Source organism: Rhinichthys klamathensis, unplaced genomic scaffold (assembly GCF_029890125.1).
Source record: "Rhinichthys klamathensis goyatoka isolate OS25496 unplaced genomic scaffold, OSU_Roscu_1.1 h1tg000298l_1, whole genome shotgun sequence".
NCBI lineage: Eukaryota > Metazoa > Chordata > Actinopteri > Cypriniformes > Leuciscidae > Rhinichthys > Rhinichthys klamathensis.
The window spans coordinates 232,501-257,425 of NW_026606817.1; the positions used below are offsets into that span (position 1 = coordinate 232,501).

Consider the following 24,925-nt stretch of genomic DNA (forward strand, 5'->3'; position numbering starts at 1 on the left):
TCTTATAAATACTTATTGTGAGTGATTATACAGTTAATTACCTCCATAAATGCAGCATTGATGGCTTTAAGTGAAGTGAACACATAGGATGCCATTATGAAGAAATCATGAAGATGTGCTCGTTATACATTTTAAATGTTTATTTGTAAATGTAACTAATGAACAATAATATAATAAAATAACATATATTTTAAAATAATTAAAAAACAGAAATCATTAATACAAACAGTTGGAAAAAAATATCTTTTCTTAATGTTACAAACTAGTAAAACACTGCAACAATATTTTTTAAAATATAATTTCAAACTGCAATAAGCAATACCACACATGTGGCTGAGGAGATATAGATGTTAACAAGTCATAATTACCATATTCATGACCTGGAATGCAAACATTAGCTAATTGGTACAGCAAAGAAGTGTCTGGATCTATTTTATATTTGATCATTTATAAATCAGTGTATAATGGATTATTAACATGCACATTGAAAAGGCAAATACGCTGCTTATAAGTAATTATATAAAAAATAAGATAAATCTAACTATAACTGTTGTTATAATGCAGTATAGGTCTTAATGAGTCTTTATAAATATATTTATAGAATAGTAATACTTATAAGTATTAATGGGGCTATAATTCATTATAAGCATGGGCTTCACAGAAAGTGTTATCCATCTTTCTTTAGTGTTTTGCTGTCCAAAAACAAAATGTATCCTTAATTTGTTCCATGGCAGGATTCTGAGGACTCTCTGCCGGAAGATCACGCTGCCGGAGGACTTTGACTACAGACAGCTGGCGCGACTCACGCCCGGTTATGTGGGCGCAGATTTGATGGCGCTGTGTCGCGAGGCGGCCATGACCACCGTCAACCGAATCCTGCTGAAGTCCAGCAGCGAAGACGACACTCCACCGGTAACACACATGTTCAAATCTGTGGCATAATGCCCTTTTCACAAGATGTAAAATAAGTCTCTGATGTCCCCAGAGTGTGTGTGTGTGTGTGTCGTGTCTGTCCCTTTAAATGCAAATGAGCTGCTGCTCCCGGCACAGGGGGCGGAGCTTCAAGAGCTTGTGTCCTTTTACCTCACACACACACACACACACACTGAAAATTTCAAAAACTTTTAGCCTTTTATGTTCAAACCGGAGTCAGAAAGATGGAGAGACTCAATAAGAAGTGACGACATGTAGAGCAACAGGACATTTCTGAGTGGTTAGTTGATGAGTTTATGCAGCTGATGTGGAGTTAATGATCTTCTAGTCATTGATTAGCATATTCTGTCATGATAATCTATTAATCGTGTTTCGGGGGCGGGGTTTATGTAAATTCCAGGGTTTGTGATGTCACTAACCCGTGAGGAAGCTCGTTGTAGTTCCTACCAGCCGTTTGTTGTAGTCCTTGAAAAGTGATTTCTGTAAAAGCAAATATCTCCCTTTGCTCTGAACTTTGATATGAGGAAAATAATCAACATTCAAGCAGGAAAACCTGTTCTAGTAGAGCCTGAAACTACATCAAGACTTTGTAAAAAGCTTAATAGGAGCTCTTTAAATGTGAAATTTTGGCTCTTTATTGCCTAGTTTTGCTCACAATAAATTTGAATTGCACTTTTTCCTCAAAACATAATTTAAACAGTAATATTTGATTGGCTATGTAATATTGTAAATGTACAGTCTCATGACCAGATCTGACAAATGTTATAAAGTAGGTTCAACATCAGTTAATTTTCACATTTTTTCACACATTTAGATTTTTTGGAAAGGCTAAAGACAAGACATGACATTCAAGCAGGAAAACATGTTCTAGTAGAGCCCAAAAACAACATCAAGACTTTGAAAAAGAGCAGAATATGGCCTCTTTAAATATTTAGCCGTTTGAAATGGTAATGCATTGCAGTAAAACACAGATCATATAATGTCCGGCCTCTGTTTGTGTTCCTGGCAGAAATGTGAGCTGGAGCAGCTGTTGTCTTTGCTGAAGACGAACGAGTCTCTGAGCGAGGAGCAGCTCTCTGGACTCTGTGTCCTCATGTCGGACTTCAGGTCGTCGTTAGCCAGTGTCCAGCCGTCCGCGAAGCGCGAGGGTTTCGCCACCGTGCCGGACGTGACCTGGGAAGACGTGGGCGCCCTGCACGACATCCGCGAGGAGCTCAACATGGCCATCATGGTACTGATGATTATTGATAATACTTCAAGCATTGCATCAGTTCATGTTCTTAGTTCAGCCTTAAAGGAGTAGTTCACCCAAAAATGAAAATTAGCCCATGATTTACTCACCCTCGAGCCATCCTAGGTGTGTATGACATTCTTCTTTCACACGAACACAATCAGAGTTAGATTAAAAAATATCCTGGCTCTTCCAAGCTTTATAATGGCAGTGAATGGCCATTTCTGTTTTGAAGTCCATAAAAGTGCATCTATCCATCATAAAAGTGCATCTGTCCATCATAAAAGTGCATCTATCCATCATAAAAGTGCATCTGTCCATCATAAAAGTGCATCTGTCCATCATAAAAGTGCATCTATCCATCATAAAAGCGCATCTATCCATCATAAAAGCGCATCTGTCCATCATAAAAGTGCATCTATCCATCATAAAAGTGCATCTATCCATCATAAAAGTGCATCTATCCATCATAAAAGTGCATCTATCCATCATAAAAGTGCATCTATCCATCATAAAAGCGCATCTATCCATCATAAAAGTGCATCTGTCCATCATAAAAGTGCATCTATCCATCATAAAAGTGCATCTATCCCTCATAAAAGTGCATCTATCCATCATAAAAGCGCATCTATCCATCATAAAAGTGCATCTATCCATCATAAAAGTGCATCTATCCATCATAAAAGCGCATCTATCCATCATAAAAGTGCATCTGTCCATCATAAAAGTGCATCTATCCATCATAAAAGTGCATCTATCCCTCATAAAAGTGCATCTATCCATCATAAAAGCGCATCTATCCATCATAAAAGTGCATCTATCCATCATAAAAGTGCATCTATCCATCATAAAAGCGCATCTATCCATCATAAAAGTGCATCTGTCCATCATAAAAGTGCATCTATCCATCATTAAAGTGCATCTATCCATCATTAAAGTGCATCTGTCCATCATAAAAGTGCATCTGTCCATCATTAAAGTGCATCTATCCATCATAAAAGTGCATCTATTCATCATAAAAGTGCAACAAAAGTGCAGGATATTTATTAATATAACTCTGATTGTATTCGTCTGAAAGAAGAATGTCATACACACCTAGGATGACTTCAGGGTGAGTTAATCATGGACTAATTTTCATTTCTGGGTGAACTACTCCTTTAATGTGTATGTGGTCTTGTTGAATAACCTCACTGGTTTCTCCTGACTCTGCTACCTAAGAAAGATGAAGCTGATGAGTAAGGCCAGATCTGAGTGTTGTGTTTGTATGTTCCCAGGCTCCCATCAATAACCCGGAGCATTTCCGAGCTCTGGGTCTGAGTGCGCCGGCTGGAGTGCTGCTCGCCGGACCGCCCGGCTGCGGGAAGACCCTCTTAGCCAAAGTCTGTGAACTCTTCTTTCAGTCTGCATTACCTTCGTTTGACCTCATGTCTCATACTCGCCTCCTAACCGAGTCAAGTCAAGCCATAAAAGTGGCCTCTGCCATATTAAGTGGTGTTTGTTGTTTTTAACTACTAGAGCGCTGCGTTAAAGGGGTCATGACACAAATTAAAGTTGCTTGATCTTTTGACATATGAGGTCTTTGTACCATTAAAACATCCTACAAGTTTCATATCTTAAAACGTTGTCTTCATTACAAACAAACCATTTGTTTAATCAAGCTCAGAAACAGCTCGTTTTGATATTATCGGATGTGTGACATCACACTGGCAAATACATTTGCATATGCCCGCCTCCAGAGCAAGACGTCGACCAATAGTTTTACATCATCACACCATAGGCTCCGCCCACTTGGGTTCAGTCGCTAAAGCCTGACATTTCACTTCACGTCAAAATCATATAGAAGCCATTGTAATGACTGACGCTGTCTACACTGATACAGTATACAGATGTGTGTTCAGATTATAATGACTGGCACTGTCTACACTGATACAGTATACAGATGTGTGTTCAGATTATAATGACTGACGCTGATACACTGATACAGTATACAGATGTGTTAGTTTCTGACACACTCCACACGCTCGAGTCCACAACAGGACTAATGGAAGAGAGAATGTCCAGGTTAAACGGTGTGTTTCGTACAGACTTCAGAAGGATCCCAGCGTCGGAAACAAGTGAAGGGTTTGTTTTAATGGCGTCCCGGATCGCATCGGAGAACTGTATGTTTGTTCTGAGTGTCTGACTGCAGATTGTTTAGTAGTCGAGGCACAGTGTAATGAAGAGTTCATAGAGGTGCATCACAAACCATAAGTAAATGATGTCATAATGCCTGTAAATGACACTCGCGAGTGGGCGTGACGCTGTTTCCCATGCAGTAGGGTTGCGGCGGTGAGGAAATTTTCCCACCGGTTAATCGACGTGTGACAACACCGGTAATCCCGGTGTCACCGTGGGGGGCGGGGCGGGGGAGTTAAATAGCTTTTAAATGCGTGCGCGTTATACTTTCACTTTCGAAATACCGTAATTCCTCAAATAAAGGCCGGGGCCTTTATTTACCTGAACTGCAGATGGTAGCCGGCTTTTATTTGAAGCAGGCTTTTATTAGAGGCAGGCCTTTATTTCTAATTCGCGATCCCCGCCCGCCCGCCAGCCAAGTTTCCATGGTGACGCGTCATGCTTGGCACGTGTTCACCACAGCCAAAATAGCGCTGTATGACAGATGTAGCGCTTTTATTTCTAAATATTAACAAACTTGCTTACCATGTCATCAACTATCTTCTATTCTGACTCTCAAATCCGTGTAAGTGAGTTTGTTTTGTCGTTTAAAACCCTTTATAAATGATCTTGATCTGTAACGTGAGATGGGCACCGCAGTTCGGAGATTCCTGTTGTATTTGTTAAGTTACAGCGCGTGAATTCTTCAGTTTCTCCCGAAATACATGAAAGTAAGTGGCCGGTGAACTGGGAGAAGAATAGAGTAAACTTTATAGTTACTTACACTGTGTATCTGATATGAATAAAACACGTCGCCAAATATATTTGAATGGATTGTTATTGCTGCTTCCATAGACACCATTGTGTATTTTACAAACTATAAATTTATTGTTTTGCTATAAATCAAATCTATTTAAATGTCTGAAACCTAAAATAAACATGTGGTTAAAAACACTGAATAGTTGTGATATATGACAAGCGCTGAGCGCGTCCGTCTTTGAGTGTACACTCATTTAAAGTGTACCTATTCACACTATTTTTTCCCCGGCCTTAATTTGAGACCGGCCTTTATTTGTCCGCGTTGACCACGCCCCCGGCCACTATCAGAGGCCCGGCGTTTATTTGAATACCGGTCTTTATTTGAGGAATTACGGTAAGTGTCAATTGGCAATTCAGCGTCAATTGCTTGAATGGACAAAAAAACAACAACTGATAATAAAACTTTTATTTATAGACAGAACTTTTATTAGCATAACGAACGAATAAAAATAACCCCATGCATAGGCTGAAAAAAGTGAAAATCGGCAAACTGGGCCCAAACAAATAAGAACCATAAAACGTTTATTAACGAATAAGAAAATAAAATAGGCCTAAATAAATTACACAAAGTTTAAATAAGATAAAACCAAATAAATAAGACCCCATTTACACCTGGTATTAAAATGCGATCTGTATCCAGATAAGTTATCCAGATAATAAAAACCGCATGTTAATGCAAGGTGTAAATACGTTGTGATCGGATTGTGATCGGATCTGCCTGACCACATCTGGAGGTAGTCTGGCTGCATTGTGTTCGGATCTTTACTAGGTGTAAACGCAATCTGGTTGTTGAAACCACATATGTATATTTTACTCCTCCCAAAAATGCTAAAAAAAAATAAACGTGTGAGAGTGTTATAGGCTATAGGCTATTTCATGTCAGATATGACGACGCTACTGCAACACGCATTACCGCAGATGAGCGTCTATTCATCAAGCCAACGTGCAAACATCGCAAATAAAAGTGAAAGTAAGTCACAGACACAGACGCTTAACACACAATCATCTTCAAGTAAAGAAACAAAATTATCTTACCAGGGCTGTTGCCACTTTTTCTTATTGCTGTCTTTGATTTTGAAATGAGCTGATGATCAATAAAATGCAGCTCACCTCTGTTGCTTTCGGTGGCGTGCAATCCATTAAATCATAGCGCGGGAGTTGAAGTCGGATTTATATCCGTTTTGCAAAAACACTTTATGTGGCCAGGTGTAAATGGAATCGGTAAGATCAGAACACTTATTATCCGGATAACTTATCTGGATACAGATCTCATTTTAATACCAGGTGTAAATGGGGTCTAAGAGACGAATATAAAATCTCCACACGTGCTAAATGGAATTTGACTCCTGATGCTTGCTGATCTGTGACGTGACTGGCTCTTGGCACTGCGCATTTCAGTTTTAAATTATAATGTATGCTCTCTTCTGAACTAAATAATTGATAATTATTATTTTTAATTAATTCAAATAAATATTTTAGCAAAAACGAATACTTTAAAAAAGTCAAGACATCGCGGTGTCACGGTGGGAAAGTGATGTCACCGGTGATGGCGCTTAAAACCGGTAAGACCGTCAACACCGTCTATCGCGGCAAGCCTACCATGCAGTGACATTAGCCAATCATAACTGCGGTTTACTGACAAGCCTCAAAAACAGATCATTTCAGACAGAGGGTCAAAATGAAGGTTGAAAATAATAGTTTTTCTGCATATATATTTTGTGCAAAAAACTTTTATTAACATTATAAGTAAACCTCAAGGAACATATTCAGAAGTGACAACTTTAAGACATATATAAGTTCACATCATCCTGGTTCCTCCAACAAAAACCTCTGTGACAAAAGTTTATGATTTTTACGCATTTTGTTCATCGTAATCTTCATAAATTAAATGGGTTGGTCCTTATTTACTCGCCCTCGTGTCGTTCCAAAGCTGTGCGACTGAAGTTGGTCTGAAATGAAGATCTTTAAATGAAACCTGAGAGACTCACAGACTTCCATCTCTCCTCATCAGTGTCTCGCTCTCGTTGCAGGCGGTCGCTAACGAGTCCGGCTTGAACTTCATCTCCGTCAAGGGTCCAGAGCTGCTGAACATGGTGAGATCCTCAACAATTACTCATGGCATTATATTGTTCATCTGTGTGTAATATTCAAGATGAGAACATGTCCTGATCACTTTTCAGCATTAGATTATATTTAGCATAGAAGTACATTTTAAAATTCAGAAGTAAATAAGTAATTTTGCAGAGTGAGGTGCTTGATTGTCATGAAAATGTCACAATGCAGAAAAAAAACAAAAAACTTAAAGCCTTTATCTATAATGAATACAAAGGTATCCATAATGTATTATATATTTACATAAATAATTGTAACCAAAGTTAAATGGCATTATAATATTCGTAGATTCTTTGTTGCATCTGAAATTGGTTGTTTATCGCGTTTTACTGCATTATCCTTTGTAAAGGAGTATTATAACTGTGGTTACAATTATTTATGAGATCATACAGTGCATTAGAAGATGCATTACAGGCATATTAATGCATTAATGTACGTTTATAATGCATTAAATATAACGGCTTTAGTAAAGTGTTAGCAAAAATATTAATGGTTCTATTGATTTAATTTCTGTATGTTTACATCATGACACAGACATGTTGAGCCATTGTGTGTGTATGTGTGTGTGTGTGTGTGTGTGTGTGTGTGTCTGCAGTACGTGGGAGAGAGCGAGCGAGCGGTTCGTCAGGTCTTCCAGAGAGCCCGTAACTCTGCACCGTGTGTGATCTTCTTTGATGAGATCGATGCGCTGTGTCCTCGTCGCTCAGAGCATGAGGTGAGTGTGAGTGTGTGTGTGTGTGTGAGAGCATGAGGTGAGTGTGTGTGTGTGTGTGTGTGATCTTCTTTGATGAGATCGATGCGCTGTGTCCTCGTCGCTCAGAGCATGAGGTGTGTGTGTGTGTGTGTGTGTGTGTGTGTGTGAGAGCATGAGGTGAGTGCTGAAGTTTCAGTGCATCACTGCATCACACAATGTAATTATCTCTTCTCTAATGGCACGACTCTGTCGGTGGCCTAGTTTCCATTACAGATTTGTGCCAAATTTTGCAATATTTTCTAAATGTCGATGAAAAACGATTGCGAAACGACGGCGTTTCCATTAACTGATGTTATGCGACTAAAACATAATCATCATTTTTTCCTCTCGTGATAATTTCAATTATCATGGCGTGTGTGTGTGTGTGTGTCAGTCAGGAGCCAGTGTTCGTGTGGTGAACCAGTTGCTCACCGAGATGGACGGCATGGAGAACCGCCGGCAGGTTTTCATGATGGCCGCCACCAACAGACCAGGTCATATAGAGGACTGTTTTTGAAAGTTTTGAGATGTTATTAGTCAGCTTTCTATAATCGTACATGACCTCATGTGTGTGTGCAGATATCATTGACCCGGCGGTGCTGAGACCCGGACGGCTGGATAAAACCCTGTATGTGGGTTTGCCGCCCGCCGCGGACAGACACGCCATATTACTCACCGTCACTAAAGTGAGCACTCTTTAACAAACATGCGGCGTATGAGCCACTGTTGTCATGTGATCTGCGTAATCTTCTGATTTATTAACTCTGTCATGTTTTAGGGAGGCACCAAACCACATCTAGATCCAGATGTCAATCTTGAGGAAATTGCCCATGATGCACGTTGTGAGAGTTTTACGTAAGTTTGTAAATTGTTCTTAATGATTCGAGATATCGAGATGCGTTTCCTCGCTGACACGCTGGACATCTCATGTGTTTGTGCGATTTTAATTACGATCTTAACTGTAATGCATTGCGCTTGTGTTGCGAGGCTGCTGCCAATACTCTGCTCTAGTTTCTCTTATAGACAAAATTGTCTATTGTAACAAACTCCAGATTATTATCTTGTTTAGTAGATTTTGGCTCTATTCATTAGGGATGCACCGATATGGAAATTTTGGCCGATATTGATAACCGATAATCCTTTATATTTGGTAGCTGATAACCGATAGTCCTTTATATTTGGTAGCCGATAACCGATTGTCCTTTTATATTTGGTAGCCGATAACCGATAATCCTTTATATTTGGTAGCCGATAACCGATTGTCCTTTTATATTTGGTAGCCGATAACCATTAATCCTTTATATTTGGTAGCCGATAACCAATAATCCTTTATATTTGGTAGCCGATAACCGATAATCCTTTATATTTGGGAGCCGATAACCGATAATCCTTTATATTTGGGAGCCGATAACCGATAATCCTTTATATTTGGTGGCCGATTAGGGAGCCGATAACCGATAATCCTTTACATTTGGTAGCCGATAACTGATAATCCTTTCTGATAATCCTTTATATTTGGTAGCCGATAACTGATAATCCTTTATATTTGGTAGCCGATAACCGATAATCCTTTATATTTGGTAGCCGATAACCATTAATCCTTTATATTTGGTAGCCGATAACCATTAATCCTTTATATTTGGTAGCCGATAACTGATAATCCTTTCTGATAATCCTTTATATTTGGTAGCCGATAACCATTAATCCTTTATATTTGGTAGCCGATAACCATTAATCCTTTATATTTGGTAGCCGATAACCGATAATCCTTTATATTTGGTAGCCGATAACTGATAATCCTTTCTGATAATCCTTTATATTTGGTAGCCGATAACTGATAATCCTTTATATTTGGTAGCCGATAACCATTAATCCTTTATATTTGGTAGTCGATAACCGATAATCCTTTAAATTTAGTAGCCGATAACTGACAATCCTTTATATTTGGTAGCCGATAACCGATAATTCTTTATATTTGGTAGCCGATAACCGATAATCCTTTATATTTGGTAGCCGATAACCATTAATCCTTTATATTTGGTAGTCGATAACCATTAATCCTTTATATTTGGTAGCCGATAACCATTAATCCTTTATATTTGGTAGCCGATAACCATTAATCCTTTATATTTGGTAGCCGATAACCATTAATCCTTTATATTTGGTAGCCGATAACCATTAATCCTTTATATTTGGTAGTCGATAACCGATAATCCTTTTGTCACGGCCGGCTCTAAGCCGCGACAAATGAGGGAGGCAACGAGAACAAAAGCCAGTCAAAGAGATTTTATTCACAATAAAGAATAAGCTACGTAATTAACACAAACACAATAAACACGTTCCAATAACACAGGCCTGTAAACATAACTTCCCAAACTAAAACTAATACATAAAGCAAACAAATAAAACAACAACCCAAACTAACAAAAAACCAGAGGGTAACCGAAGCCACCCCAAGTCAGAGAACCATTACCTTTTATAACCCTCTGCAGGTGTTTCACATTAATGACCTCAGTAGGACGGGCCTAGAGGCACGTCACACACCCCCCCTTAAAAAAAATAAACCCACATACAAACAAAACAAAAACACTTCCAACAGGGTACATCCCAACCTCCTAACTAACATCACAAACTTCCTAAAGCCTATCTAGTCTTCAGTGGCTTGCCGAGCTCGGGGCGACTTTAAACACTGAACTCAGCATCCTCAACAATCCCATAACCAGGACTGCCGAAGAACACTGAAGCGTACCCCCACTCAGGATTACCACCCAAAACAAAAAACAACCCCCCCCCCCCCATAACTAAACTGGGATGTACACACACAAAACAAAAATAAACAAAACAATGTTACTAGACTACAGAACTCCCGAATAACAACGATGTCACAACATCTTCCAGAATCCACTCATCTCCTCCCACCATAATACTCATCGACCTCAGCACCTAAGAGACAAGCTTGAGAGAGAGAAACAGAGAAACAGAAAACATCGTGGCAACACATCATACTCGTGACAGAGCATCCGCAATCACGTTTTCTGTACCCTTGATGTGTCTTATATCAAGATGATACCCTTGTAGAAAGATACACCATCTCATGAGTCGCTGGTTTGGGTTCTGCAAAGAATGAAGGAATGTTAGAGGATTGTGATCTGTAAAAACCACCAATGGCCCTCCCCCTGAACCCACATAAACCTCAAAATGGATAAGTGACCAAATTAGAGCTAATGCTTCTTTCTCAATAACGGAATAGTTAAGTTGATAAGCATTAAACTTTTTAGAGAAGTACCCCACCACACAGTCTACCCCATCTTCTGAGGTCTGCAGTAAAACACCTCCAGCTCCCACATTACTAGCGTCAACTTGCAATTTAAAAGGTTTATCCAGTCTAGGTGCAACCAAAATTGGAGACACAGTGAGAAGAGACTTAACATCCTCAAATGCTCTCTGACACACAGAGGTCCACTCAAATTTGATTTTATCTCGAAGCAGGTTGGTAAGAGGAGCTGCCACAGTAGAAAAATTCTGACAGAATCCCCTATAAAACCCAACCATCCCAAGAAACCTCATTAATTCCTTTTTAGTTGTAGGGGTAGAAAATTGATCAATTGCTGCCACTTTAGCTCGAACAGGACATACATGACCCTGACCTACAACTTTTCCAAGGTAGATTACAGTGGCCTTCGCAAATTCACATTTGCTCAAATTAACAGTGAGGTTAGCCGCAACCAGACGATCTAACAAAGCTCTAATCCGACTTAGATGTTCTAACCAAGTGTCACTATAGACGACTACATCGTCTAAGTAAACTGCACAACCTTCCAAGCCAGAGATAACTCGATTCATTAATCGTTGAAACGTAGCTGGAGCGTTTCTCAGGCCAAAACTCATAACCTTATAGGAAAATAGACCTGACGGAGTAACAAATGCAGAGATCTCTTGGGCTCTAGCTGTTAGAGGAACCTGCCAATAACCCTTTAGCAAATCAAATTTGCTAACATAAGTAGCAGACCCAACTTGGTCAATGCAATCTTCGATTCGTGGCAAAGGGAAGGAATCAGGCTTAGTTAGTGCATTTACCTTCCTGTAGTCTGTACAAAATCTATGAGAGCCGTTGGCTTTTCTAACCAGAATACACGGAGACGCCCAGCTGGAATAAGAAGGCTCCGCTAACCCATTTTTCAACAAGTATTCAACCTCAGCCTCTAGGTGTCGCTTTTTCTCCAACGGAACACGGTAATAGTGCTGATGAACGGGTTTAGCGTCCCCCACATCAATATCATGATCAATTAACTTCGTCTGTGTGGGAGTATCTGAAAACAGAGACACATACTCATTTATTAAAGCTGACACATCAGAATATTGAACATCAGGGAGATGTTTCAACATCACCCCCAAATTTTCAAGGGCTTCTGTGTTTTTAAAACAGCCTTGTGTGACTGATTCACCCGGATCCAGACCCTCATCATCGGAAACAGGCCCCGCAGGAACACCTCTTAAAGATGTTTCCACCCCTGCGTCAACCAAAAGCACAGGCTTCACTTGGGATCCTTCTAGATTTTCAAAAGGCAAAAGAGAATAAGCAGCCTCCTGGGTAGCATCTTCAACAATATCACGCACATAATAAGGTTTCAACAAATTCACATGGCAAACACGTGCCTTTTTCCTCCTATCAGGAGTTTCAATCAAATAGTTCAACTCTGAAACCTGACGTAACACAGTATAAGGGCCTACAAATTTTGCCTGAAAAGGAGAACCCACAACTGGCACCAAAGCAAGCACCTGATCCCCAGACTGAAAAACTCGAACCTCTGCACGACGATCAAATAACCGCTTCATTCTATCTTGTGAATGCCCCAGATTCGCTTTTGCCTGTGCACAAGATTCATACAATCTCCTACGAAAATCACTTACATAGTTCAACAAATTTCTCGGTGGATTAACATCCTTCAAATCCTCAGACAAAAGTGACATTGGACTACGCACCGAATGTCCAAATACAAGCTCATTTGGACTAAACCCTGTGCTTTCCTGTGAAGCTTCCCTAGCGGACATAAGAAGCCAGGGCAACCCGTCCTCCCAATCACCCTTCATGTGCGTGCAATAAGATCTTAAAAGAGACTTCAGTGTCTGATGGAAGCGTTCTAGCGCCCCCTGACTTTGAGCATGGTAAGCGCTAGCCTTCTGATGTTTAACACGCAACTGTTTTAATATTTGAGCAAATATCTTCGAAGTAAAATTCGATCCTTGGTCTGTTTGTATGACTTTAGGAATTCCAAACAGAGCAATGAATTGCGTTAAGGCTTTTAACACGGTCTTTGTAGTAATGGAGCGTAACGAATAGGCCGCTGGAAACCTAGTTGTTTGACACATTATCGTGAGCAAATATTTACTACCTGCTTTAGACTTAGGTAATGGGCCCACACAATCCACAATTAAATATTCAAATGGTTGATTTACCACTGGAACAGGAAAGAGTGGAGCTGGTCTCAGAGTCTGATTTGGTTTTCCAGTCAACTGACAAGTATGGCATGTTTTAACGTATGCAGACACGTCTCGTTTAAGCTTGGGCCAAAAAAAACTTCTCAAAATTAATTGATACGTTTTTTTTACTCCCAGATGTCCTGAAGTATCATGAGCTGTTTTCAAAACAAGATCACGGAGATTTTTTGGAACAACAATCTGAACAATTGGGTCTCCTACAAAATCTTTACCATGGGGTACCCACTTCCTGACTAATATTTCTCCATCCAGATAATACCCTGAAGGTGTATCTTGCAGTACATCTGGAGACAGAAGTCTGTCAAACAAGACAACAAGCGAGGCATCTGCCTGTTGTTCTTTCACCAATTCACTACGTGAGATAGTCAAAACTGTTGGTATTTTTGTCAGCGTCTTACCATCTCTCTCAACATCTGACTGAGTCACAGATAAAGATTTACTCCCAGCACGGGTTACAACAGAAGAAACAAATACTTCTGGAAAACTCTGGGCATTTTCATCTGACACCTCTGAAACCAATAAAGAGGGAGACACTATCAAAGCTGGCGGACCAACGGACCACACTCTACTTCCAGCTAAATTGTTTCCAAGAATAATGTCTACACCCACAACTGGTAAACAGGGACGTACCCCAAGTGTTACCTCTCCCTGCACCAAATCTGAAACCATCATCACTTTATGTAGAGGAACGGATACTACATTTAACCCTATTCCTCTAATCAAAACATTATTTCCAGTATACGATTCACTGGAAAAAGACAGGACATTTTCAGAAATAAACGATTCCGTTGCCCCTGTGTCTCTGAGTATCTTTACTAGTTTATTCTCTTTAGAGCCTACTAGTGAGACATAACCTTCTGTAATAAAAGGTGAAAAACCAGAATTCAAGGTTTCACAATCATTTTCAATAGCTGGTTCGAACGATGATTGAATAGATGTTACCAATCCTACTGATTTTGCTCCCAAAACAGCATTTTGGGGCCTTCTATTCCCTGACAAATATTGAGCTTTTGCTTTTAGCATCGGACATTCATTTTTCCAATGCCCCTTAGCCTGGCAGTAATTGCATGTATCAACTAATTCACATTCCCCAGGTGAACGCAATGATCTACCTCTAAAGATATCAGGATTTTCCTTACTCTTATCATGTACAGACCAGTCAGGTTCTCGTCTAATTTCTCTGAATGCCCTTTGTCCAAACTGATTTTTGTGAATTAGAGCATATTCATCAGCAAGGACCGCAGCATCATACGCCGTATGAGCTTTAGTCTCAGTTACATACGTAGCAACACGAGGTGGCACTGAATTTTTAAACTGTTCTAACAATACTAGCTCTTTCAGATCACTTAAAGTCTTGACATCAGAAGCAGAACACCAGCGATTAAAATGAGTTTGAATTTCTCTCACAAATTCCACATGCGTTTGTCTTTCAGATTTTTGCCAACCTCTAAATCGCTGTCTATATGCCTCTGGTACCAATTCATAAGCTTTTAAAACAGCTGACTTAACATATTCATATTTTTCCGAGTCCTGAATGCTTAACGAAGAAGAAATCTCCTGAGCCCTTCCCGTGAAAACGCATTGCAATAACAAAACACGCTCTGAATCGGACCAACCTCTAGTACCAGCTACTCGCTCAAACAGTGAAAAAAAGGTATCAATTTCCCTTTCATCAAATTTAGGCACAAGTTTCAAGTTTGTGACCACATCAAAATCAAACAAATCATGCTCACTACCCTCAACAGACAATCTTCTGACTTCTCTACAACCTTTTCCAGCATTTATCAAATCCAACTTATAACGCTCAAGCTCCAATCTCTTCGTTTCAATATCATGTCTTGCTTCAATTTTTTGCTGCTCGATCTTTTCCTTAGACTTCATTTCTATCAAAAGTAAATCCTTCTGTTGCTCATAAGTCAAAGACATTCTGCTAGCCTGAACAGTAGACACTGTCTTTTCATCTTCAAGTACATTCTGTTCTACCAAAGCAGATATCAAGATCGATTTTAAACTTTCCTTTAACCGTTTGTCAGCAACAGAAAGCTCAACATTATAATGATTCGCAAGCGCTAACAATTGATCCTTCGAAAACTCATTTAAAAGGTCTTCTGACGGATTACGAATAAATTCATCAATAGTGGAAGTCATTTTACACTTCTGCTACCCCTAACAAATTAACAAACGAAAAAAAAAACTAAGATTACGAACGAACACTGAATATTGTATATTTTCATTCAATCAGTAGCCTAGACTATTCAATTCATAAACTTACCGCATTCGTTTCCTGATAGCCCATTCCAATCAGCACGTAGCGGCAATTATAGTCATTTACACAGTGTTTCCCAAATTCAAACTACAAACAAAATCATATACTTTACATCCTGATCAATTGTTACTCGAAGCCTCCCAAACAAACTAAACAGCGCATGCTGAACACTCGCTCACGCTGAACACTCGCTCACGGAGTCGGAGATAATGACAAACAGGTGTTCTCAATCTCCACGAACGGCTGGACGAGCCCCCATATCTGTCACGGCCGGCTCTAAGCCGCGACAAATGAGGGAGGCAACGAGAACAAAAGCCAGTCAAAGAGATTTTATTCACAATAAAGAATAAGCTACGTAATTAACACAAACACAATAAACACGTTCCAATAACACAGGCCTGTAAACATAACTTCCCAAACTAAAACTAATACATAAAGCAAACAAATAAAACAACAACCCAAACTAACAAAAAACCAGAGGGTAACCGAAGCCACCCCAAGTCAGAGAACCATTACCTTTTATAACCCTCTGCAGGTGTTTCACATTAATGACCTCAGTAGGACGGGCCTAGAGGCACGTCACACTTTATATTTGGTAGCCGATAACCGATAATCCTTTCTATTTGGTAGCCGATAATTGATATATTGGCCGATAAATCTAAATATAAATTGATATAAATTGATTGCCTGATTACAGAAACAAAAGGCAAACAAATACAGTGGACACAACTGCTTTTACTTGAACACATAATTGTAATTAGTCCATACTTTATTGGCTTTAATATAGTACTTTAATAATAATAATAATACAATTATTCAAACTTTAAGGAAACAGTTTTTTGTTTTCCTTTTGAAAAAAAGCAAAAGGTTTTGTTTTCCTTTGTAAAGCTGTGTTGTGCAACACTGTTTACCAAAAAATAAAAGGAAATGTTAAACTAATTTATTTGATTTACATTTTAAAAGATTTAATAAATTGTTCATGTTTTATGCCTTAATTTGATCACCACTGTTTTTGATATTAAAGAAAATAAAGAAAACATTTCATGTGGCTCTGTTTAAAAAAAAAAAAGTTAATGAATTAATCTGCTTAGAGTTTAATTTAACCATTAAAATGGAATCCAGAAAAATATAAACGGAAAACACGGAATTTGGGAAAAATAAAATGGAATTTGATGAAAGAAAATAAAAAAGGCCCTAAAAATATATATATATTTGTCATAATTTTAAGAACAATTTATTAAGTGTTTAAGTTTCATGATTAATTAGACATGCTTTTTTGATAACTAACATTTAAGCATTAAATCAGAGTCCAGATAAAAAAAAAAAAAATCCAGAAAAATGTGAATGAGGGGAAACTGAATTTAGGGAAAAATACATTTTCGTATCGAACCGAAATCATGAAAAATGAAGAGCTATCCGCCGATACGGATATGGCCAGTGCATTGTGCATCTCTGCTCTCCGTAGCGTGACGTCTGCTGGTGTGTGTGTGTGTGTGTGTTCTAGAGGTGCAGATCTGTCGGCGCTGGTGCGAGAGGCGAGTGTTAACGCTCTGAGAGTTCACCTGAACACTGGACCAGCTCAAACACACACAGGTAACACACACACCTGAACACTGGACCAGCTCAAACACACACACCTGAACACTGGACCAGCTCTAACACACACACCTGAACACAGGACCAGCTCAAACACACACAGGTAATACACACACCTGAACACTGGACCAGCTCAAACACACACAGGTAACACACACACCTGAACACAGGACCAGCTCAAACACACACACCTGAACACTGGACCAGCTCTAACACACACACCTGAACACAGGACCAGCTCAAACACACACAGGTAATACACACACCTGAACACTGGACCAGCTCAAACACACACAGGTAACACACACACTTGAACACAGGACCCGCTCAAACATACACAGGTAACACACACACCTGAACACAGGACCAGCTCAAACACACACACCTGAACACAGGACCAGCTCAAACACACACAGGTAACACACACACACACACCTGAACACTGGACCAGCTCAAACACACACAGGTAACACACACACACACCTGAACACTGGACCAGCTCAAACACACACAGGTAACACACACACACCTGAACACTGGACCAGCTCAAACACACACAGGTAACACACACACACACACCTGAACACTGGACCAGCTCAAACACACACACCTGAACACAGGACCAGCTCAAACACACACAGGTAACACACACACACACACCTGAACACTGGACCAGCTCAAACACACACAGGTAACACACACACACACCTGAACACTGGACCAGCTCAAACACACACAGGTAACACACACACACCTGAACACTGGACCAGCTCAAACACACACAGGTAACACACACACACACACCTGAACACTGGACCAGCTCAAACACACACAGGTAACACACACACACACCTGAACACTGGACCAGCTCAAACACACACAGGTAACACACACACACCTGAACACTGGACCAGCTCAAACACACACAGGTAATACACACACACCTGAATACTGGACCAGCTCAAACACACGCAGGTAACACACACACACACCTGAACACAGGACCAGCTCAAACACACACAGGTAATACACACACACACCTGAACACTGGACCAGCTCAAACACACACAGGTAACACACACACCTGAACACTGGACCAGCTCAAACACACACAGGTAACACACACACACACCTGAACACTGGACCAGCTCAAACACACACAGGTAATACACACACACCTGAACACTGGACCAGCTCAAACACACACAGGTAACACACACACACCTGAACACTGGACCAGCTCAAACACACACAGGTAACACACACACACACACACCTGAACACTGGACCAGCTCAAACACACACAGGTAATACACACACACCTGAACACTGGACCAGCTCAAACACACACACACACACCTGAACACTGGACCAGTTCAAACACACACAGATAACACACACACACCTGATCACTGGACCAGCTCAAACACACACACACACACACCTGATCACTAGACCAGCTCAAACACACACAGGTAACACACACACACCTGAACACTGGACCAGCTCAAACGCACACAGGTAACACACACACCTGAACACAGGACCAGCTCAAACACACACAGGTAACACACACACACACACACAACTGAACACAGGACCAGCTCAAACACACACAGGTAACACACACACACTTCTTCTTCTTATGCAGTCCATTGGTTTCGAAGATGACATCACTTCTAGGATGCGTTGGTGTAATGTTGAGGCAGCCGCTGCTGAATTGAAGGTGGCTGTGAAGCCCAGTCCGGGAGCCACATGTCCTGCTGCGGGGCATGTGAATGCTGGGGATGGGGATGGATGTAGTTGTGGTAGTGCGCGTTGGTGTCTGCGCTGATGTAGCACAGTTCTGTGTTGGGCGTGCTGTGATTCGATCTGTTGGGCCCCCAGATCGCATGCAGAACTCCATGCCTGACGGTTGGCAGCTGTTGTTCCAGGACTCCAGGGTTGATGCCACAGCTTTTCAGGGTCCCCTTGAGGTGGTCCTTGTAGCGACACTTCTGACCCCCAGGTCTCCTGTTGGCTGCGTGTATCTGCCCATAGAGGACCTGCCGGGGTAGGTGGTGGGAGGGCATGCGGAAAACATGTCCAACCCATCGCAGTTGCCGCCTAACAAGGATTGCCTCCATGCTGCTGGAGTTGGTGCGCTGTAGGATGTCCGTGTTGGGGGTTTTGTCTTTCCATGTGACTCCTAGTATGCGCTGGAGGCATCTGATGTGAAAGCCCTCGAGACACCAAATATGCCTGCGGTAGGGAGTCCATGCTTCTGCACCAAACAGCAGAGTGGAAACGCACACTGCCTGGTTGACAGCCGCTTTGGTGAAGGTACGGAGATCTTTATTAACAAAGACTCAAGAACGAAGCCTACCAAAGGCAGAGGAGGTGAGATTTATGCGTGCCTGGATCTCGTTGTCTGAGGCAGGTTGGTGTAAGGATGCTTCCAAGGTAGCAGAAGTGCTGAACAAGCTTTACTGGTGTGCCATGGATGTAGAATTCAGGGGGTGTGGGGGTGGGGACCGTGGTCTGTGTAATGATCTCTGTCTTTTGGATGTTGACTTGTAGGCCACAAGCTTGATAGACTGCGCATACAACATCCAATGTGTGATGCATTGCGGTAGGGCTGTGGGCGAGGAGGGCACAGTCATCAGCGTATTGCAGTTCATGAATTGTGATGGTGGTGGTCTTGGTGATGGCTTGCAGGCGGCGGAGGTTAAAGGTTCCTACACCAACTACACGTTGGTGTAGTTCCCGTCCAGACGAAACTGTAGGCAGACACCCTCGTCGGGGCTGAGGGAGTTGCGGGAGAGGAGGGTGACTGCTGCCAGGAAGAGGTTGAAGATCACAGGAGCCAGTACACACCCCTGTTTCACTCCGACCTGCACAGGAAAGGAGGGGGATTGAGATGTGCCCACAATCACACGAGCCTGTAGGATGTACAGAAATCTTGGTGGCACCCCAAACTTCTCCAGAATGACCCAAAGGACTTGACGGTCAATGGTGTCAAAAGCCTTTGCCAGGTCAATGAAGGCAATGAACAGGTCTTTGTTCTGTTCTCTGGCCTTCTCCTGCAATTAGCGCAGGACAAAGGTTATCATGTTGGAGGTGGACCGATCCTTCCTGAAGCCGCACTGTGACTCAGGAAGGATCCTTTCTGTGATGTTCTTGGTAAGATGGACCATTTGGACCATCTTGTGGATGGTAACAATGTGTGAGTCTTTCCAGCCTTGTGGAACAGTTTTTTGTGCCCATATTATCTGAGTTGGTGGAGGTTTTTGGTGAGCAGGTACCCGCCTTTCTGTAGAGCCTCTGCAGGGCTTCCATCAGGACCAGCAGACTTATTGTCCTTGAGGCTTCGTACTGCTGTGAGGACTTCTGAGAACCTGGGCGGCTCATCAAGCTCATGCACAGGTGGGAGCATTGGGAGGCGCTGCAGGACAGTGGGGTCAGTCGGATTATTTTGATTGAGGAGGGTGTTAAAATGTTCAGCCCAACACTCATCCAATTACTTGTTTGTCCTTGTGCAGTATTGTGCCGTCTGCAGACCTGATGGGGGTGATTCTGTGTTTTTGGGGTCCATATAGTGATTTTATTGCATCGTAGAAAGCTTGAGAGTTGTTGGTGTCCGCATAGCCTTGGATTTCATGGGCTTTCCTAAGCCACCAGTCATTCTCCATTATGCGAAGCCGCTATTCTGTCCGCCTCTGTCTGTTGAGCCTCCCTCTCGCGTGTCCCCAACCCCGCCTTGTCTTGAGGAGACAAAATGCTCACAGAAGACAACCCACAGAGCAATGGAGGCAGCAGTCTTAGTTGATGGCTGACTGCACTCGCCATGTCGAGGAGTATCATTGGCTTAAATGTAGTTTTTGCAGCGGATCTAGTGATGCCACTCATCTAGTCCCTCCATACCTGATAGACTTCCGCTGTTGGTCCACGGCTACTTATTCGACTGGGGACCACCGCACGGAGCCCCCACCTTATTTCGTAGCTTACCTTCATATCTGAAGGATTGTCCATTATCCGCCACCTATGGACGTGGTTGGTAGCAGTCAGCTCTGCCCCAACCCACACACACACACCTGAACACAGGACCAGCTCAAACACACACAGGTAACACACACACACACGAACACAGGACCAGCTCACACACACGGGTAACACACTCACACACCTGAACACAGGACCAGCTCAAACACACACAGGTAACACACACACACACCGGAAGCAGAAGCGCTGAGTTTGAGCCTGTGTGTGTTGTGTCACAGAGCCAGTGAAGGACATCAGAGTGAGCCGAGTTCACTTCGAAGACGCCTTCAAGAAGGTGCGGCCGTCCGTGTCCAAGAAGGTGAGCGACGAGAACCAGACCAGACTCATGTTTACACCAATAACACTCTACACACTCTCACTCACGACTGCACATTTAGTCAAAGTGACGAGTGAAATGAGCTCTCAGACTGTGATTGGCCAGACTGGGCTTTGATTCAATTGTATAAAAATTGCATTAGCTACAAAATCCAACAAAACGTTGGTGTAGTTAGTGTGTGTTTAGCGCTTCGCTAGCGGTTTACATATAAATGTGCAAATTTAACTTGTGGCCAAAATTGGAATATCGCTTAAAACATTTGCGAATAAAGCAGCGTTTCCATCCCATGTGTTCAAGAGAACAAAATCATCACTTCCTATGAAATTGGCGCACAATATCAGTAATAAAACTGTACGTTTCTGCAGTCGGCTGTTTTCCCTCCATCATAACATCACACATTTCCCGTGTGTGTCGAGCGCCATCATAAACGAGTGTGTGTCGAGCGTCAGACGAAACACAGTAAACGCTGTCGTATTCTCTTGCGTTCGGATGCTGGTGTTCGGGAACACACTCGTGTGTGTGTGAGACGCTTCTGGAGGGAATTAGAATAGAATAGAATAGAAAAACTTTATTAATCCCCAAGGGGAAATTGCAGAAATTATTACACCCAATAATTCTGATCACACACTTCGACTCCGGCGTTTCAGAAACACCAAACCAACATTAGAGACGCTGCGACGCCATTGGTCCACTGGTTACTCCAGTTATCCAATCACAGCTGACGCTGAGGGAAAGTCACGAGTTTATTGTTGCGCATCGGATTTATGTGCATCTTGGCGTTTTAAAAATAGGTGGATGGAAACATCGCTTCTCACTTTATTTCTTTGAAATTTCTTTATTATAGAGTTTAACTATCACCATTTAACTGTGATCAGTGTGGTAAAGAGTTTATTTTGTCATCACATCTAAAATCACACTTGAAAGTTCTACTTGACAAAATAAACTCTTTACCACACTGATCACAGTTAAATGGTTTTTCTCTAGAATGAATGCGCAGATGTTGTCTCAAACCTGTTGAATCTTTGAGACTCTTCTCACACTCAGTACAGTCGTACGGCTTCTCTCCAGTATGAACTCGCTCGTGTGATTTCAGAGATCCAGACTGAGTGAAACTCTTGTCACAATATGAGCACTTGTAAGGTTTTTCTCCAGTATGAATTGTTTGGTGCAGTATTATAGAGAAATTTCTTTATTATATAGAGTTTCACAGCAGCTTTACAGTGATAACAGGAGATTACAGTAACAGAGATTGTTTAGGCTTTACAGCAGCTCTAGAATAAAGTTATTGTCCAGATAAAGTTAGTTTTGATTGATTCACTTCCGTTGCAGAGATCATTAGTGATTAACTCAGGGACCGCTAACACGACACACACCGCTACAACAGAAAACTCAGTTCATTCACACAACAGTGTTTGCAGCTTGAGAACGTAAACCTTGAAACGGGTTCCAATGTGCAAGCGGTGACATTTTGTTTAAAACCGTGTAAAGTTCAAAAACATGAATCTGAAAACGCCGACGGCGTCCTCCTTACGTGTTTAGTCTATAGGTATGCGCGTATGAATATATTTGTGCCCAGGCGTGTAGTCTTCACTTCTTTATATTAAGTGAGCCTTTGGTTCAGAATGAACAGAATGCATATCCATAAACGCAGCTCTTGCACTCATGTTGGCTGCTGTAATCGTGAATATGAATCTCCATAAACGCAGCTCTTGCACTCATGTTGGCTGCTGTAATCGTGGTTATTGTTTCCTCCTCGCAGGAGCAGTTAATGTATGAGAAGCTGAAGGACACTCTCACGAGATGACGAGCGCTGATGAACAGTCCAACAGGAAGACGACGCTGATAAACTCACACAGCGACTGGAGATTCAGCTCACGGAAGACTAACATCTTTACACAATCAAAGATTTAATGAAATTATATATGCAATAAACTGTATATATGAAGGGAAGGTTCATAAAGTGTTTTAACAGGAACATTACATGAGATGATGATTGCTGGATTAATACTGTTACAGATTTTCTTTTCTTTTTCTTTTTTCAAGTTTTACAACTTGTATAAATTGTTCATTTTAATATTTTTGTTGTTGTTGATTTTCCACAATAGATTGAACTTTAGCTTTATAGTTTTTTGGCTGTTAATTTTGGACATGAATCTTACACACACTCAACAGAAAGTACATTAGTCTCTAGTTCGACACACTTGATGAGGCAGAGAAAGATCTTGTGTGTGTATAAATGGTTTGACACTCAAATAAACTTGTATTTCTCATCTTTAAAAAAAAAAACTTTTAATCTAAAAGCTTGTTCTTGAAATTGCTTTTGAAACAAACAGACATTATTAAGCACAACCTATTGGGGCTTTATTTTCATTTTATGTCAACATCAACATTTAATGTTGGTGTCTAAGAGGTTGAAGTCATTAACGTTAAGTTTTTATGAAAACTCTTGCTACTTCATGCTTCAGTACAAAACAGTGCTGAACTTTGCTCCCAAAAAAACAATTCTTGAATGTTATAATTGAGATTTTATGTCTAAATATAAATCTGAAAGCAAACCATGTGAAAAGAACTATATTAGGGAGTGGCAAAGGAGCTGATGGCTTGAATAATAAAGCAATCACTGTGGTAGTGCTCTGGGTGAAACCAGTATCACTTCTGGACTGCCAACACCAAACATCACGTGTGTAAAAAAAGCTAAGTTTAGTAGACTAAACGAGAACCATGAATTGTAGGATTATTTGTCTTGGAATAATTCAATTTAAATGAAAATAATTTAAGTTAAGCTAAGACCGTTCATTGAAGTTAAATGAACACTATTGATTCTCGTTAGTTGTACATGGTTGATTTTATTGGGTTTTACTTGTTTTAATCACATGAAACCACTGTCCATGATTAAATCGTGTTCAGCCAAAGAGCTTTTTTTTTTTTAAATTCAATTGTTCACTTTCGAGAACGTTCACTTCGTATTGCGTAGTTATACGCAGTGGAAAAAATCCTTTTCTCTAGAATATTGAAGCCTTTATTTTAAAACGCAGTGCAGCTGCACAGTGTAGGCTGACCTATAGCGAAGCAGCGAGGACGCGCAAACCTATCAGGGCGCTTCCCGCCTCGCGCATGTCGAAGCGCGCCAGAATGGGTGTGGCTACTGACTATATAAGCAGCCCATTTCGCCATAGGAATAAGATTTAATCTTCACCGACTGAGTACGTCTTCGCTGACTCTCCT

The 24,925-nt window shown here is 41.2% G+C and overlaps 1 protein-coding gene across 1 annotated transcript in view; it reads left to right on the top strand.

The window, feature by feature from the left end:
- Window positions 1-23,690, top strand: part of LOC130103827 (nuclear valosin-containing protein-like) — a 67,832-nt gene extending 44,142 nt beyond the window's left edge. The window contains exons 13-23 of the mRNA XM_056270154.1: window positions 735-912; window positions 1,943-2,164; window positions 3,439-3,543; window positions 7,168-7,230; window positions 7,845-7,964; window positions 8,377-8,476; window positions 8,562-8,668; window positions 8,761-8,837; window positions 17,252-17,340; window positions 21,603-21,682; window positions 23,460-23,690. Coding sequence (XP_056126129.1) covers window positions 735-912; window positions 1,943-2,164; window positions 3,439-3,543; window positions 7,168-7,230; window positions 7,845-7,964; window positions 8,377-8,476; window positions 8,562-8,668; window positions 8,761-8,837; window positions 17,252-17,340; window positions 21,603-21,682; window positions 23,460-23,504 — 1,186 coding nt within the window. The 3' untranslated portion in view covers window positions 23,505-23,690. The remainder of the gene's footprint in view (window positions 1-734; window positions 913-1,942; window positions 2,165-3,438; window positions 3,544-7,167; window positions 7,231-7,844; window positions 7,965-8,376; window positions 8,477-8,561; window positions 8,669-8,760; window positions 8,838-17,251; window positions 17,341-21,602; window positions 21,683-23,459) is intronic.
- The last annotated feature ends 1,235 nt before the right edge of the window (window positions 23,691-24,925 follow it).